The sequence below is a fragment of the Mesoplodon bidens genome, assembly GCF_964165515.1.
Source record: "Mesoplodon bidens genome assembly, chromosome: 10".
Lineage (NCBI taxonomy): Eukaryota > Metazoa > Chordata > Mammalia > Artiodactyla > Ziphiidae > Mesoplodon > Mesoplodon bidens.
Window position 1 is genome coordinate 82,354,395 of NC_138172.1, and position 17,320 is coordinate 82,371,714.

A 17,320-nucleotide genomic window follows, 5' to 3' on the forward strand; every position below is an offset into this window, starting at 1 on the left:
TTTAATGGTTATTGGATGCTTCATGGTGAAAGTGCCATAATAAAATTAATCTTCTTCTGTGGTTCCTTTGGAGCCCTGACCCATTTTGCTGTCATGAATAATCCCAAAGTGAACTCCTGTGATACAACTTTTCCTGCTGTTTCATAATTTTCTTAGGATAGCTGCCCAGAAATGAGATTATTGGGTCGAAGGAAATGAGCAGTATTTTGGCTCCTGACATGTAGGTCTGAATTGCCTTCTGAAGGTTCATGGTGCCTGCCAGCCAGTATGTGATGGGGTCAAGCCCGTCTCAGTATCTCTAGCATGGAGTCACCAAATGGCGCACCCAGAGGCTGAGCAAGACTCCAGTCCTGCAGCCTGAGGAGTATCCTGCTGGGTGCAAGCAGGGCAAGTCACCATCTAAGCCTCTACCCCCAATCTCTCCTCTCAGCCCTCCAGGAGGTTGTGGAGGAGACCCCCAGCCCCACAGAACCCAGCACAGAGGCCCCGGAGCCCCCCACAGAGCCTCTCCTGGGGGAACTGACGGTGACAGGATCCTCCCCAGACTCGCTGAGCCTCTCCTGGACTGTCCCCCAGGACCACTTCAACTCCTTCACCGTCCAGTACAAGGATAAGGATGGGCGGCCCCAGGTGGTGCGTGTCAGGGGTGAAGAGAGTGAGGTGACCATTGGGGGCCTGGAGCCCGGGAGCAAGTACAAGATGCACCTGTATGGCCTGCACGGGGGACAGCGTGTGGGTCCCGTGTCCACCGTGGGCGTGACTGGTAAGTGAATTTGGGGGAGTGGGATGCAGGGTGGGGAAGACAGGTCCTGGAAGAGTCTCCCTTTATTACCATCTTTGTGAAAACATAAATATTCTAGACAGCACATCTTCTTTAGGACGTCAGATGGCCTGGGGATCTTGTTAAAGGGCAGATTCAGATTCAGATTTGGGCTGGGGCCAGAGATTCTGCATTTCTAAAATCTTCCATGAGGGACTTCCCTGGGGGTCCAGTGGTTAAGAATGTGCCTTCCAACGCAGGGCACGCAGGTTCAATCCCTGGTCGGGGAACTAAGATCCCACATGCCACAGGGCAACTAAGCCCGCGCGCTGCAACTACCGAGCACACGAGCCGCAGCTAGAGAGCCCGAGTGCCACAACTACTGAGGCCGTGCACCACAACTAGAGAGAGAAGCCCGTGTGCCACAATGAAAGATGCCACATGCCGCCACAGATCCCACGTGCCAGAGCTAAGACCCGATGCAGCCAAAAAAAAAGCAAATAAAATCCTCCATGATGCTGATGCTGCTGGTCCAAGGACCACACTTTGCTAAAGCTTCTCACAACAAAGGAATTGGACACTTTCTTAGAATCTATTGAACAGAATCATACTTGCATCCCTGAGTCCTCTCAGAGGCTCAGCCTCTGTGTAGTTGACTGGAGGCTGTGGAGGAAGACAGAGCATGCTCAGAATGCAGTGTCTTGACTGAACCGCCCCCTAGCCTCTTCATTTGGGTATTAACAGACTTATGACGCCTATGGTTCAACAAAGATGTGGGTGGCCTGAGCCAAGTCCTGAGGAAGTTCACTGAGAGAAACCTTGGATACGGCAGAGAAACCAGTTCTTATCCTTTAGGGCTCACAGACAGGCTGTGAACCAGCAAATGGAGCAAAGGGGGATGTGTATATGACAGGAAGCCCCGCGGCCAGACCAAGACTGGGCAGCGATGCCTACGCCCACCTGCCTGCCCACAGGTTCCCATGGGACAGCTGAGACCTGAGGTCGGGCAGGCGTTGCTTGGTGACACCTAGAGATAAGATGAAGGGTGCATCAGGTCAACATCACAGCTGGTACAAAGCCTGGAAACTAGGAACGTCACGGCACATGAGAGGAGTTTGTATGAAATCCTCTGAGTGGGGGAGATAGTCTTGAGGTGGGGGGTGGAGAGGTAGGAAGAGATAGGAGTGGAGAGCTCAGGAAGCCAGGGATTTCTCCAGGGGATAAAGAGGGTTGCTGCACAGTTTTAAGCTGAGACTGACACCATCAGATGTGCCTCTAAAGGCTCATCCTGGCTTCCTGTGAAGAACAGATGGACGAGGGAGGCAGAGAGACCCATGGGGAGGTGATAACCCAGGTGACAGGTAAGGGCGGCCCAGTCAGGGACGGTGGGGCTGCAGGTGTGGGGAGTGAGGAGACATAGGAGGAACTTGGGAGAGAGAATTGGACGCTCGGAGTCTGATGGCAGGTGGGGACAGGAACAGATCCAGGAAGACTCCAGGTTTCTTTTTTTATTATTATTAATTTATTTATTTATGGCTGTGTTGGGTCTTCGCTTCTGTGCGAGGGCTTTCTCTAGTTGTGGCAAGCAGGGGCCACTCTTCATCGCGGTGCGCGGGCCTCTCACTATCGCGGCCTCTCTTGTTGTGGAGCACAGGCTCCAGATGCGCAGGCTCAGTAATTGTGGCTCACGGGCCCAGTTGCTCCACAGCATGTGGGATCTTCCCAGACCAGGGCTCGAACCCGTGTCCCCTGCATTAGCAGGCAGATTCTCAACCACTGCGCCACCAGGGAAGCCCAAGACTCCAGGTTTCTGATTGGAGAAGTGGGGCAGGGGTTCTGATCTGTTTGGGAGGCAAGACATTAGCCAAAGGGAGTATATGCCAACGAGACCCCAGTGGAGGGAAGCCCAGAGCACAGTGGCCATGTGAGCCTGTGTCCTAGGAGGGGTGCTGGTAGGTAGGGGATGAGGGCAGGGCGGATGAGGGTGAGGTGACAGGAAGGCCGACATTATAGGGACCAGAAAGAATAAGAGTTAGAGCTACTGTGGACACATCCTGTTCCTTATTATTTTATTTTTGTAATACACCACTTTATATGCTGAGCTGAGGACTGAGGAGACCACACCTGTCCTGTATGTCTCTGTCCAGATCCAGACTACAAAGCCATGACCACCCAAGCCCCATCCACTGCGGCCCCCGAGCCTCCTGTCAAGCCGCACCTGGGGGAGCTGGCAGTGACAGACGCCACCCCCGAATCCCTGAGCCTCTCCTGGACCATCCCTGAGGGCCAGTTTGACCACTTCCTGATCCAGTACAAGAACGGGGACGGGCAGCCCAAGGCAGTGAGGGTGCCGGGGCACCAGGACGGGGTCACCATCTCGGGCCTGGAGCCAGACCACAAGTACAAGATGAACCTGTACGGCTTCCATGACAGCCGGCGTGTGGGCCCCGTCTCTGTCATCGGGGTGACAAGTGAGTGGATGGTGGAAGCCCCAGGGTGGGACCTCGTGGGAGGATCACCCTCTCTCAGGTGATGGGTGAGTGGGGTGCAGGAGGCCCCTCTACTCGAGGCTGAGCCATGGTGCCCTTTGTGCCTCCTCCAGGCTCCCTGAGGACCAGTGTGTCCCCCTGGGCAGAGAAGGGCCTCTGTGAGCCATGCTGGTGGCTGCCCTGGTCCCCCACAGCTGACCCTGGAGGCTCCAGGCATGTTTATGAGATGTCAGCTGAGCAGGACCACCCAGCCCCAAGGACGGGCTTCTCTGAACTGACTTCAGGGCCCGGAGCTGGGGCCAAGGCTTGGGAGCAGACCCAAGGACATCACCTAGGACCCTGCCTCACCCTCTCTGTGTCTCTCCTTCTCAGCTGCAGAGGAAGACACCCCCAGCTCCACAGAGATGGAGGAGACCCCCAGCCCCACAGAACCCAGCACAGAGGCCTCGGAGGCCCCCGAGGAGCCCCTCCTGGGGGAGCTGACGGTGACAGGATCCTCCCCGGACTCGCTGAGCCTCTCCTGGACCGTCCCCCAGGGCCACTTCGACTCCTTCACCGTCCAGTACAAGGGCAGGGACGGGCCCCAGGTGGTGCGTGTCGGGGGCGAGGAGAGTGAGGTGACCGCTGGGGGCCTGGAGCCCGGGCGCAAGTACAAGATGCACCTGTACGGCCTGCACGGGGGGCAGCGTGTGGGCCCCGTGTCCACCGTGGGCGTGACCGGTGAGTGAGGGGGCAGGCACTGACTCCCAGGTTTCCCTCTGTTGCTCTCTTGTTTCCCCCTTTGGATCTCAGCACTCCTCACAAATGGGCCTCTGGGTCCCTTTCTTTTCTCACGTGGTGCTGACAATCCCGCCTCGTCCTTGAATTGAGTGAGGGCTGGTGGACAGTGTGTTCAGGGTCAGCTGGGCATGTAGCCTGTGCCTCGTACGTTGCAGCTTTCTTCCCGTCTTCTTGATCTGGCAGCTCAAACTTGCTCAGTTGTTCATGTGTGGCTTCCTCAGTCTCCCTAACCAAGCATTTTAGTGGCTCGGAACATGGCTACAGAATCAGGTTCTGTAGGTTTGAATCCTGCTCTGAAGGCGCTGTGTGATTTTCTAATGTTTCTTAACCTCTCTGTGCCGCAGATGCCCATCAAATGAGGGTGATAAGGCTAAAAGCATCTACTTCATCTGTTGTGTGAGGATTAAGTGTACTGTTTGTGAACTGCTTACAGCAATGCCTGGGACATGTTAAGCAGTTAGAAGAGTTTGCTACAGATGTTCATTTCATAGCCGGGGGACAGCCTTCCCTCTCTGGCCCAGGGTCCTGCCATTGACCACAGCCTCCTCTGCTCTGTTCCAGCCTCCCTGAATACAGAGCCCCCCGTGGCACCCCGCCTGGGGGAGCTGGCTGTGGCAGCCGTGACCTCAGACACAGTGCACCTCTCCTGGACAGTGGACCAGGGCCCCTTCAACTCCTTCCTGGTCCGATACAAGGATGCACAGGGGCAGCCCCAGGCAGTGCCCGTGGGTGGACACCTCCGAGAGGTCTCGGTTTCGGGTCTGGCCCCGGGCCACAAGTACAAGTTCCTACTCTTCGGACTCCAGGATGAGAAACAACACGGTCCAGTCTCTGCAGACGCAAAGACCCGTGAGTGAGGGCTGGAGGCCGCCTTTAACCCTGGAGGCCCCTGACCATCCCCCACTCCCTTGTGGAATTTCACGTTTCTGTGTTCCACACTCCAGATCCATTTATTTACTGGGTCCAGCGAAATCCAGGTCCTGAGTACCCCCGTTACCCCCTCATTCCCACCCTACTCCTCTTACATCCTGAGGGACACTTGCTTTCTTGCCTGGCTCCTCATTTATCCCTACTCCTCTGCCTTCCCTCTTCCTGACATGTGACCTGGTCACCCCCTCCCACACCCAGAACCAGCGGCCCAGAGCCCTAGCGCCCCGAGGAGGCTCTGTCGGCTTCATTTCTGTCACGTTCCATGCACCTCTCTCTTTTCCAGTCCCAGACACTAAACCTTCTCTCCGCCTGGGGGAGCTGACAGTGACGGACGTGACCCCAGACTCCGTGGGCCTCTCCTGGACAGTCCCTGAGGGCGAATTTGACTCCTTCGTGGTTCAGTACAAGGACAGGGACGGGAAGCCCCACGTGGTGCCTGTGGCCTCAGACCAGCGCTTGATCACCATCCCCGGCCTGGAGCCCAATAGCAAATACAAGTTTCTGCTCTATGGGCTGGCAGGCAGGAAACGACTGGGCCCCATCTCTGCTGAAGGCAGCACGGGTGAGCCCTGGCCCTGCCTCCATCCCACTCCCCGCCCCCCGCCTTTTTCCAGAGCTTCCTTTCATCTGAGCCCCCAGAGTTGGCCCCGGGGCCTTCCCACAAAGTTTATTCTCCTCTCTTCAGCCTTGGCATGACAAGCCTAACGCCAAAAGCAAAGATTTATTGAGTCCCTACTGAATGCCAGGCACTGTTCCAAGCATTTATTTCCTTCATTCACTGATTGGCAGTATAATAAAAATAACTCAGACTTTGGAGCCAAGCAGACCTGTGTTCAAATTCTGATTGCCAGCTGTGTGGCCTTCAACAGGCCACTTCTTTTTTTGAACCTCAGTGTCCACACCTGCATGACGGTTATGACTAAACTCTACTGGGGTTCAATAAATGTTCACATCCTCCTCCCTTCATTCCAGCCCTATGGCAAGAAGTGGAAAATATGGGAGGGTTTGGCTGCAAAAAGACTATGGAAAAATCTAGTGTCTTGTGCCCAATACTCAGCCCCCGAGGAAGGGATGGAGGTGGGTCACTGACCCTAACCCCACCTCCAGAACCATGAGTCACCCTGGCCAGACAAGGATGGGGCGCACGGCCAGTTGGGGCCTGGGGCTCTCAGACTCCGTAATTCTCTTCCCCAGACCTTCATTGTGGGGACTGGGTACAGGCTGCTCCAGCCCCCATCAGTCAGTGCCCACACCCACCTGGACACGTCTCTTTTGTGCTCTGCTCTGCCCTTTGTCTGCTCAGCTCTGCCCCTGGCTTCTCCCCCTGCCTGACCCAGCTGCCCTGGTCTAGTGGTGTTAGTGCAGGGCTGGGGAAGCAGGTGGAAAGGCGGGCCCAGGCTGATGGTGAGTGAGGGCGAGTTTATGGCTGGGCAATGGGAGCCCGTGAGCTTGGCTGGCTGTCCCGCCCAGCTCTGACTATTTGGGGGCATCTCCCTGACAACCCAGACACCCTCTGGGAGCCTTTCCCAGCTCTGGCCACACTCCTGCTCTGGGGGGCTGGGGGTCAGAGGGGGACTGGGGGTCAGAGGGAAACTGAGGCCCTTCCTGCAATCCCAGCCGCAACTCTCTCATGAGGTGCTCTTTTATGCATTTACTGCACCCTGATCTCAGAGGGGGGGAGTGGGGGCAGGAAGGAGTTTGGGCAGCGGCCTCCCGAGGAGGAAACTGGGCTCCTTTGTTCAAGGCAGGGCTGGAGCAGCCTGCCTGTCTCCCCAGGTGGCTGACCCTCCCTCCTCCCAGAAGTTGCCAGGGCTGAGGTGAAGGCAGCTGTAAACTAAGGTTTTCTCCCTGCGCCCCCGCTCTCCCTACAGCTCCCCTGAAGAAGGAGCGGCAGCGCCCACCCCGCCTGGGGGAGCTGACAGTGACAGATGAGACCTCACATTCTCTGCGCCTCTTGTGGACAGTGGCCCAGGGCCCCTTTGACTCCTTTGTGGTCCAGTACAGGGACACAGATGGGCAGCCCTCAGTGGTGCCTGTGGCCGCAGACCAGAGGGAGGTCACCATAGAGGGCCTGGAGCCTGGCAGGAAATACAAGTTTCTGCTCTATGGGCTCCTCAGAGGACAGCACCTGGGCCCCGTCTCTGTCCTGGGAATGACAGGTGAGCAGGAGGCTGTCCTGCTTGGTCCTAGCCAACCGGCCTGAGTGGGTGTCCTCACACCTCTGTGCTGAAGGCCTGGCACGAGTGGGCGAGGTAGAGCGGCAAGGGGGCCCTGCACAGGGCTCAGGGGAGGAAGATCCTCGGAACCAGCGTGATCGACGGGTCGGTCCAAAGCAGGAGCCAGGACAGGTGGCAAGGCAAAGCCCTGGCAGCGGTCCCTGATCTGCGACCCCCGCCCAGCCCCAGTGCTGCCAGCTGCTCCCCATTACTCTACCGGGGCAGCTCTTACCTCCTGGCACTCTGGCCTTGCCCAGATGAGGGCAAACCCCCTCCCGTGGATGAGTCAGGAGCATTTTCTCAAATGGAAAATTACTGGAAAACAAAGCAGGCCAAGGGCATAGAAACCAACAGGAGTGGCTGCACTGATGGAGTTCCCCTTCCAGATTTCCTAACACCCACCTCAAATCAGCCTGGTGGTGGCGGGGCCGACCTGGCTGGCAGGATGCGCCCTTCGAGTTCACCAGCCAGTTCCATCCTCAGCTCTTCTCAGCAGGGAGGACCACGTGCCCTGAGCTCAGGGAGGGACTGAGTTAGTCCTGCCTCAAGCCATGGCACCAGGCGCCCTGGCAGGTTGGGGAGGGAACAGGGCCCGTGCAGACATCTAGAGTGGGGCACGCTGAGACATCGGGGTGAAGAAGGAGAAAGCAAGCACCAGGTTCAGACAGCAAAGGAGCCCCACAGAGAGGTCATGGGGCCACTGGGCTGGCACTCAGAGAGGCCGAGAGGTGGCAGGAGTCAGTGCCCAAGCAGGGATGTGGCAGATTCAGGAGAAGGAAGATGTTAGGAGAGCCTCAGTCCCTGTCCTCTCCACGCTGCCGTGGCCGGGACCATGAGGTCCCCTGCCTCGGCCAGCCCCGATCCCCTCTCTGGAGGGTGAGATGAAGTGGGAGGGCCCCGCCGCCCCGCCCCACCCCCCACCCCGCTCAGCTTCTCTCTGGGCTTCTCCCACACAGCCCCGGAAGAGGACATGCCAGCACCCTGGCACCTGGCCACGGAGGCCCCCGAGCCCCCTGAAGGGCCCCGCCTAGGGGCACTGGCAGTGAAGGACGTGTCCCCGGACTCCCTGCGCCTCTCATGGAGCGTGGCCCAAGGCCCCTTTGACTCCTTCGTGGTCCAGTATCAGAGCACAGGTGGGGAGCCCCAGGCCTTGCTCGTGGGTGGCGACCAGAACAAGGTCCTCGTGTCAGGCCTGGAGCCCAGCACCTCCTACAAGTTCTTCCTCTACGGCTTGCGTGAAGGGAAGCGCCTGGGGCCCGTCTCAGCCGAGGGCACCACAGGTACCGTCAGGGTAGGGCCTGGCCTTGCCTGCCTCTAGTCTGGGACTGAAGAGGCGAAAGGGGGTACCCAGAAGCGGTGACCATAGGGAAAGAACACCACGAGGGCGCCATGGAGGGAGGAAGGGGCGCGTACACAGCCTTCGGCTCGACACATACATGTTGTCATTATGTCTGACCCGTGGGTGCCAGCCCCTCGTTAGCTCCATTTTGCAGATGAGGAAATGAGGGCCAGGGTGGGGTGGTGGAAGGGATCTAGCCCCAGGTCGCCTAGCTGGTGTGCTTCAGTCTCCAAAGCCTTCTTTCCCACCCACTCTGCAGGGCCAGCTCCTGCTGGGCAGACGCCCGGAGAGCCAGGGCCCCGCCTGTCCCACCTGTCGGTGACCGATGTGACCACCAATTCGCTGCGGCTCAACTGGGAGGCCCCACCCAAGGCCTTTGACTCCTTCCTGCTCCGCTTTGGGGTCCCGTCACTGAGCACTCTGGAGCTGCATCCACGTGCCCCGCTGCAGCGGGAGCTGACGGTGCCAGGGACACGGCGCTCGGCCGTGCTCTGGGACCTGAGTCCAGGGACCCTGTACACCCTTACGTTGTATGGGCTGCGTGGGCCTCACAAGGCCGATGGTGTCCAGAGCACAGCCCGGACCCTCAGCCCAGGTAAGGCCCCATGCTGGGCACATACACATGCTGCCCCAAAGTGGGGGGTCTCTGTACTCCCTGGGGTGGCACCTAGTGCCTCAGCCAGAGGGGAAGTTGTTGAGTGGTGGCGAGCTTGGAGTCTGCGGGGCGGCTTCCATCTCTAGGCCTAGAGGAAAGGCGGGGTGGTCAGCACGTCCGGAGGCCGAGGGGCCCAGGGAGAAGAAGGAGGGTGGGAAGCCCGGGGCAGGAGCCTCCCTGCCCTCTGCCCTCACCATGATTCCTCGGCACCTCTGTCCCGTCAGCTCTGGAGCGCCCCCGTGACCTCCAGTTCAGCGAGATCGGGGAGACATCAGCCAAGGTCAGCTGGACGCCCCCGCCGTCCCGAGTGGACAGCTTCAAAGTTTCCTACCAGCTGGCAGATGGAGGTGATACCCTCTTGCCCGTGTGTCCCTTGCCCCATTCCTCCTGCGCCCTGCGCTCTGCCCACCCTGCAGCTCCTCCTTGCTTCCCTGGCCGCCTCCCCAGCCCAGTGTGTTTTCAGGGGAGCCACAGAGTGTTCAGGTGGATGGCCGAGCCCGGACCCAGAAACTCGAGGGGCTCGCCCCAGGCGCTCACTACGACGTGACCGTGGTCTCCGTCCGTGGCTTTGAGGAGAGTGAGCCTCTCACAGGCTTCCTTACCACGGGTGAGACAGTCTGGGACCCGGGCAGGAAGTAGGGGGAGAAAATGCGGGCATGGGTGGGAGTTGAGAGTGAACGGGGAAAGGGAAAGGGGGTGTTGGAGGCGCCAGTGGCAGATGAGGGGTCCAGCAGAGCCTGGGAAGGCGAGGAGGGGGAGAGCAGCAGGGAACAGCTCTGGGCCCCCTCCCTTCTCCCAGTTCCTGACGGCCCCACCCAGCTGCGTGCCCTGAACTTGACGGAAGGATCCGCCCTGCTGCTTTGGCAGCCCCCCCAGGCCCCGGTGGATACCTATGACCTCAAGGTCACAGCCCCAGGAGGTGAGCGGGGCTGAGGCCTCTGGAGGGGACTGGTCAGGGTGGGAGAGCAGAGGGCAGGCTGGGCTCCGGCAGGGCAGCCGCTGATGCCCCACCCCCTCTCCCAGCCCCCTCGCTACAGGGCTCAGCCCCTGGCAGCGCCGTGGACTACCCCCTGCAAGGCCTCGTGCTCCACACCAACTACACGGCGACCCTGCATGGTCTTCGGGGCCCCAACCTCACCTCCCCAGCCAGCATCACCTTCACCACAGGTACGGTCTGTGAAGTGCACTGGGGGGCGGGCAAGGAGCAAGAAAGCCAGGATGGGCCTCATCTCCATCTTCTCTTCCTCCCCCTCCCAGGGTTGGAGGCCCCCCAGGACTTGGAGGCCAAGGAGGTGACCCCCCGCACAGCCCTGCTTACTTGGACCGCGCCCCGAATCCCCCCAACTGGCTACCTGCTCAGCTTCAACACCCCTGGTGGACAGACCCAGGTGCCCTCACCCCTGCCACTCCAGCCAGCTCCCTCCCTGGGCTCCAGTCCGGGAAGTGCTGCCTCTGCCTCCCGGGTGGGGCCCACCTCTCTCTCCCCTGACCTGCCCTTGTCTGCTCCACAGGAGATCCTGCTCCCAGGAGGGATCACCTCTCACCAGCTTCACGGCCTCTTTCCCTCCACCCCCTATAGCGTGTGGCTCCGGGCCATGTGGGACCACAGCTTCACTCCACCCGTGTCCACTTCCTTCACCACTGGTACTCAGGCGCTGGGACCTGAGGTTGGGGGCTGAGTGTGTAGTGGGTGTCTAGAATCTGGAAGAAGGACTGGATCCTCACTCTCCTCTCCCCAGGTGGACTTCGGGTCCCCTTCCCCCGGGACTGTGGGGAGGAGACGCAGAACGGGGTCAGCACCTCAAGGACCACCACCATCTTCCTCAACGGCAACCGCGAGCGGCCCCTGAACGTCTTTTGTGACATGGAGACTGATGGGGGTGGCTGGCTGGTGGGTGGCAGTCAGAAGCCCAGGGGTCTGCACAGGGCAGGGTTGCTGTGCCCGGGGCCATAGGCTGATGGTGCCCCCACCTGCTTCCAGGTGTTCCAGCGCCGCATGGATGGAAAAACTGACTTCTGGAGGGACTGGGAGGACTATGCCCATGGTTTTGGGAACATCTCCAAGGAGTTCTGGCTGGGTTAGTGCCTCATAGGGATTGCGGGACCAGGGGAGGGATGGGGACCCTGTGGACACGAGGACCCTGATGAGCACACATTCCCCACCCCCAGGCAACGAGGCCCTGCACAGCCTGACCAAAGCCGGCGACTACTCCTTGCGTGTGGACCTGCGGGATGGGGACGAGGCCGTGTTTGCCCAGTACGACTCCTTCCAAGTAGACTCGGCCGATGAGTACTACCGCCTCCACCTGGAAGGCTACCATGGCACTGCAGGTGAGGGCTGGGCCGGGGGGCAGGGACGGGGTGGGAATGGGGAGGGAGAGGCCCTCACGGCTCCTTCCACGCCCTGCCCAGGGGACTCCATGAGCTACCACAGCGGCAGTGTCTTCTCTGCCCGTGACCGAGACCCCAACAACTTGCTCATCTCCTGCGCCGTCTCTTACCGAGGGGCCTGGTGGTATAAGAACTGCCACTATGCCAACCTCAACGGGCTCTACGGGAGCACAGTGGACCACCAGGTGAGAGGCCCAGGAGACAGCACGGAGCTGGGGCTCAGGCTGCCTGGGTGTTTGTGACGCACAGTGTGACAAGACAAGTTACTGAGACACTCAGCGCCCCAGGGCCCTTGTCTGTGAAATGGAACAGTAAATACCAATCTCTGCAAGTCTTCTCGAGGAGAAGATGATTTATTGGATGTAAAGGGACAGCTCAGGATTCAGCCTCAGTCCTTTGTAGTTGAGGATTAAGAAGGATAAAGGGAGGGAGGATCCTTGATCGATCTGTGGGAACCTTCTCCCCGGAGGGGAGCGGAGGTCGGAGCAGATGGGATGTCAGGCTCTGACTCTCTCTCTCAACAACCCCTTCCCAGGGAGTGAGCTGGTACTACTGGAAGGGCTTTGACTTCTCCGTGCCCTTCACGGAAATGAAGCTGAGACCAAGAAGCTACCGGCCCCCGGGCAGGGGAGGCTGAGCCGCTGCTCACCCCTCCTGCGCCCTACTATGACTGCCGAGCACTGAGGGGTTGCGCTCAGAGAAGGGCCGGGGGCCACCTTCACCTTCCAGCCACCGGAGGAAGCCTTCTCCACCCGCGATCTCACAGCACCATGTTTACAGGGGGGAGGGAAGGGGTTTGTACGGGAGCAATAAAAGGAGAAACCGAGGCCAGCGAGTCCTGGCCCCGTCACTGGTCACTGGCGCTCGCCCACGCCCCGGCCTCCGCCGCCCCGGGGCTGCAGCCGCACCTGGAAAGGCTGAATCTTGAGGTTGACGCCGCAGTAGGGATGGGGCTGCAGCGAGGGCAGGGCGCCCGCGGGCGACAGCAGCGTGAAGGCCTGCAGCAGTTGCCCCAGCACCACGAAGAGCTCGAGGCGCGCCAGCGGCTCGCCCAGGCACACGCGCGCCCCGCAGCCAAAGGCCAGCGCGCTGGGGTTCGCGCCCGGGTCCAGGAAGCGGTCTGCGGGCGGAAGGACGGAGCCGGGTTTCAGCGGCCGCCGGCGCTCGGCCTCCGTCGCCCCCGCGCCGCGGGCACCCGCCCCGCCACGCACCGGGCCAGAACTCGTGCGGCCGCTCCCACACCGTCTCGTCCAGGTGGGCACCTTGGAGGTTGGGGATGACAACCATGCCCTCAGGGATGTCGTAGCCGAAGATGCTGAGGAGTAGGGTTAAGTTAGAGGCCCGCCAGGACCCCGCGGGGGCCTTTGCCACTCGGCCCTCCCCACTCGGGAGTCACCTGCTAGCCCGCGTGGCGCGGTGCGGCAGGGCCAGGGGCACGACGGGCCGCAGGCGCAGCACCTCCGCGATGGTGGCGTTGAGCAAGGGCAGCCGAGCGCGGTCCTTGTATGGGACTCGGGAGCCCGAGGCTCCGGGGCCCAGCTCGCGATCCAACTCCTCCTGCAGTCGCCGCTGAATCTGGGAAAGGGGGGCAAGCCCGAGGTCCGGGGCCCGAGCCCTGCCGCTGGCCGACCCACGGCTGCCCAGCCTCCCACCACTCCCTGGAGCAGCTCACCGGAGACTCTGGGCCAAGTAGGAGAACCCCCCTCCCAGCCCGCCCCGGACTCACTCCCCCCAACCCCCCACCCCCAGCACAGCCCGCCCCGGACTCACTCCCCTCCCCCCGCCCCCTCCCAACACAGCCCGCGGCGGGTTCGGCGAGCTGGGTTCCCGCTGCCCTGGCCAGGCTGCCAGGAAGGAGCCTTTCGCCTGCCTCCAGGGCATACCTCAGGGTGGTGAAGCAGGAACGCCACAGCCCAGGAAAGGGTGTTTGCCGTGGTCTCAGTACCACCGATGAAAAGGTCCACCATGGACATATGCACGTGCCCTTCAAGGAGCTGCCCGGGGCCCTCTTCCACTCCTTGCTTCCCCACCCCCTGGAGCATGTAGTCCATCATGTCCCTCCACTGGCCGGCCACCATGCTCTCCTGGAGAGGGGAGGAGGAGCCAGCCTGAGTGCCTGGCTTGGGGAGGGGCTTCAGCGGCGGGCAGCAGGTCCAGGACTGGTGGGGTGCCAAAGAAGCTGCCTAGCTCTGGGGCGGTAGCATCGCTGCTGTGAGCTGAGGAGGAGCCCGGTACACGCACGGTTCCCACCTTGTGCTGCCTCAGCTGCTTCTCTACAATGTGGTCCCTGTTCTCCACGGCCTGCTTCAGCCTCCAGAGCCCGGGGTTGGGGAAGAACTGGGGCAGACAGCAAGAGAGTGTAGCTGCTGGGAAGGGAGCCTCTTCCCCGCCTCCGCCCTGTCTCCCAGCACCAGGTGTGTCGGGGCTCCACCTCCTCACCCTGAGAAAGGGAACCATGTCCAAAATTTGGATGGACCAGTGGTCCCAGGTTTTCATCAAGTCCTGGACACAGTCGTGAAAGGCATGTACTAAGGTGTCCTCCTGCCGGAAAAGGAGGGAATCCTTTCGGTTCAGGACCAGGAGAGGGTCAGGGAGGGGCTGGCGGGCGGGGGGGGGGGGGGCGGCCCAAGCCTATGTGAGGGCAAGAGAGCCTTGACCTTGTCTCCAAAGGTGAGGTAACAGATGATGCTGCAGGTGAGGAGAGAGAATTCCTTCTGGATGGTCACGGGGGCACCAGCCTGGGCTTTCATGCGCTGAGGAGAAGCAGCATGAACTAAATAGGGGGGCTGCCGGGAGGGGTGAAGCTGACCTGGGCCAACTGTGGGAGCCGAGCCTCACCTCACAGAACTCCTGGGTCAGCTGCTCCACCCGGGGCTCCATGGAGCTGCGGACGCCCAGCAGCAGGGCTGAGCGCGTGAGTTTCTTGTGGGCCTTCCAGAGCAGGGAGTAGTCCCCTAGTGAGATGTCCTGGCAGTGCTGAGACACCAGCTGGTCTGTGAGTAGGGGTTGGGGGCAGGGGGTCGAACTGACCAAGGAAGCCACGGGCCTGACCTTCCCTGCCTCCCATAGCCCCTGCTTCTTCCATCAAGAAATGCCCCCCACCCCTTACAGGATGGTATCTGGGGTCTGCCGGCAAAGTCCACCCACTTCCTGATCAGGGCCTCCTCAATGGTCCTCTTGGAGTTCAGCACCACCACATCTGGGGGAGAGGAAAAGCAGGGTGTCAGCAGGGAGAGGACCCCACCTCCACACCGCTGTGGGGCGAGGGAGGGAGCAGACGCTCACCTTGCAGCCCAAGGCGGAGCCTGTAGATGGGCCCGAGTTTCTGAGTCAGGCCAAGCAGATAGATGGGGAGGTTGGGCTGCAGCAGGTGCAGGAAGCCGGGGACGAGAGGTGGGAGGTGGAGGCTCCTGAGCTTCCACTGGCCCCACAGCAAGCGAGTGCCCACTAGCAAGGGCAGCAGCAGCAGCAGTAGCAGCCCTGCGAGTACCATGGCTGGAGACGCAGGCAGGGGCCCAAGCCTGGCCACTTGGAGCTCTTGAGACCTCCAGCCATCTGGCTCCTTGGGCTGTTCTGAGGCCTCCCTTGACTCCTTCCCTCAGGTCCTTGCCCACTGTCCCGCCCACAAAATAGTATATTCCTGGAATGGCACCAGCCCTCTTGGCCTTCGAAAATCCACATATCAAAGAGCAGGCCCTTTTCCATTCATCTATCAAGAAGAAAGGAAGGGAAACACAGCCCTGACCTTCTTCAGCAGCCAGAATCAGCTTTCTGCCTCCACATCAACCATGCAAGAAAGAAAACATGTCCACTCTTGGGCCTGAGCCCTCTCCCGATCCCCACCGCACCCCCCCAACCCTGCCACCTGGGACCAGCTTACTGCCACGGACTTTGTCTCAGAGAGAAAAATGACAACCCCTGCCTAAGACTTTGTCTCAGAGAGAAAAACGACAACCCCTGCCTAATACGCCCTCCCAGATTGCCTGAAGAACAAAAGGAGATGAAAGTGATCTGTGTGTTTTTCTTTTCACTTACAGACAGGGGAACCAGATGTCCTCGTTTGCCTGCATTATCCCAGTTTATACCTGTAGTCCCAGTGTAATCACTAACAGCGCCTCATTTCACTCTCAAAAGTTGAAGATGAAGAAGTAAATGGTCCCTTAATTTGGAGCTCTTACCATGTACCTAATGCTCTTTGGTTGCAAGCAAAAGAGACCCACTTGAGCTGGCTTGAGCCAAAATTAAGAATTGTTATACAAATACGGGGTATCTCACGGGACCCAAGAGCAGGAAAGTAGAAGGGACCTCGCTGGCCTTGGAAGGCCAGGGATAGGGAACAAAGAAGCCCTAGAGACGGGGCTGCTTCCTCACTCTTCCTCCGTCCTCTTAGTCTGCTGACTCCTCCCACTCTGCAGTCAAGCTGATTGTGCTCCCAGGTGCAGGCAGAACAGGACTGCCTTCCCGGTTAGAGTCTACAGATTACAGGTTTAGCACCAGGGCAAGTGGGGTTTCCCGGCATGAATGAACATGCTCCCCATAGATTCCAAAGTCCGCAGGAAGGAACTTGGTAGCCACAGCTGGGATCAGGGGTCCAGCCCTATTCTGGGAGCCGTTGCCACAAGGGGTGGGGTCCTAGTGGACCAAGTAGGGCTATCAGGGGCCACTTTTATGGGTGAGGAGGCAGTTGAGGGCCTTAGGAGAGGTCATGCTAAAGACGAGGGGCAGGGCTCCGTGAGAGGTTGGGGCACCTAGGGGATGGGGTGAGGGCTGGCAGATGACCTGCGGTCCACGCATCCCCCAATTCCCCATCCCTGGCTCTGTGAACCGACCTCAGAGCTTCAACCAGAGCAAGGCTGTGCTACCAGAGAGCCTGAGTCGAGATTCCAGCTGTGCTACCCACTAGCTTGAAGAGTTAACTTCTGGGGGTCCTGATGGAAGAGGCTCAGGCTCAGCCTGGATCCATGCCCAGGACTGGGAAGGAGAAAACATGGGACTTCTGGGATTGGGCGGCAACAGCTGGCACCTTCCTCATAGTTGACAACTATAGCTGACTCTTTGGCTCTCATAGGTGGGTTTATGCCACCACCATGCTGACCAGCTTTTGGGAGAGATCTGATGGGCAATGACCAGGCCATGTAGGCAATAGCCCTCGGAAGCCTCGGAAATACTGGGGAAGGTCAGAACTTCTCAAAGTTGCATGGAATAGGAGGGGATCCATTCAAAAGGAGAGTGACCTGGGATGCTGGCATGCCTGTGAATGTCCCTTCATAAACTGGCACCATTTACCTTGCCAGCCCCATCTTTTCCACACCACCTCCGAATCCAAATTCCAGACATGATGAATGACACGCAGTGCCCCCGAATGTGCTCTGTCCTGCCCCCAGCCTCTGGGTCTTTTATATGCTTTCTTCTACCTCAAATACCCTCATCTAACCCCTACTCTCTTTGCTTGACTCCTCAGCCTTCAGAATCCCACTTAGATGTCACCTCCTCCAGGAAGCCTCCCCTGCCCACTTCTCACATTCCCCCAGACTGGGTCAGATGTCCAACCTGTGTGCCCCATAGGACCATGTAGCTCCCCGACATCACACCTTTCACAGAGGATGGGGGCCTGGCATAGGGCATGGCACGGAGTGAGAGTTCCTGTTGAATTTTGTTGAATGATTTCTGTTGAATGATTGAATGGCAGGCTGCTGAGCTGTCTCAGTTTTCATCAAAACTGATCTCAGCAAATTTCTCTAGATGAGTTTCTAGGTCAGC

General features: G+C 59.7%; 2 protein-coding genes across 2 annotated transcripts in view; one reads left to right on the plus strand and one right to left on the minus strand.

Annotated features, from left to right (window-relative positions):
* Positions 1-12,377, plus strand: part of TNXB (tenascin XB) — a 61,914-nt gene extending 49,537 nt beyond the window's left edge. Inside the window, exons 24-42 of the mRNA XM_081247166.1 lie at positions 431-763; positions 2,908-3,231; positions 3,622-3,969; positions 4,591-4,878; positions 5,243-5,521; positions 6,831-7,118; positions 8,132-8,455; positions 8,774-9,109; positions 9,394-9,516; positions 9,633-9,776; positions 9,969-10,088; positions 10,193-10,336; positions 10,427-10,557; positions 10,681-10,813; positions 10,909-11,060; positions 11,151-11,247; positions 11,339-11,500; positions 11,582-11,745; positions 12,096-12,377. Of these exons, the coding sequence (XP_081103292.1) occupies positions 431-763; positions 2,908-3,231; positions 3,622-3,969; positions 4,591-4,878; positions 5,243-5,521; positions 6,831-7,118; positions 8,132-8,455; positions 8,774-9,109; positions 9,394-9,516; positions 9,633-9,776; positions 9,969-10,088; positions 10,193-10,336; positions 10,427-10,557; positions 10,681-10,813; positions 10,909-11,060; positions 11,151-11,247; positions 11,339-11,500; positions 11,582-11,745; positions 12,096-12,197 (3,992 nt within the window). The 3' untranslated portion in view covers positions 12,198-12,377. The remainder of the gene's footprint in view (positions 1-430; positions 764-2,907; positions 3,232-3,621; positions 3,970-4,590; positions 4,879-5,242; positions 5,522-6,830; positions 7,119-8,131; positions 8,456-8,773; positions 9,110-9,393; positions 9,517-9,632; positions 9,777-9,968; positions 10,089-10,192; positions 10,337-10,426; positions 10,558-10,680; positions 10,814-10,908; positions 11,061-11,150; positions 11,248-11,338; positions 11,501-11,581; positions 11,746-12,095) is intronic.
* A 3-nt stretch (positions 12,378-12,380) lies between these two features.
* CYP21A2 (cytochrome P450 family 21 subfamily A member 2) lies at positions 12,381-15,627 on the minus strand. The gene is made up of 10 exons (XM_081247167.1): positions 14,846-15,627; positions 14,670-14,759; positions 14,399-14,553; positions 14,218-14,313; positions 14,000-14,101; positions 13,811-13,897; positions 13,444-13,644; positions 12,957-13,135; positions 12,772-12,875; positions 12,381-12,680 (listed from the first exon to the last, which is right to left on the minus strand). The coding sequence occupies exons 1-10, from the start codon at positions 15,051-15,053 to the stop codon at positions 12,415-12,417; spliced, it is 1,488 nt and encodes a 495-aa protein (XP_081103293.1). The 5' UTR covers positions 15,054-15,627; the 3' UTR covers positions 12,381-12,414.
* Positions 15,628-17,320: the final 1,693 nt, after the last annotated feature.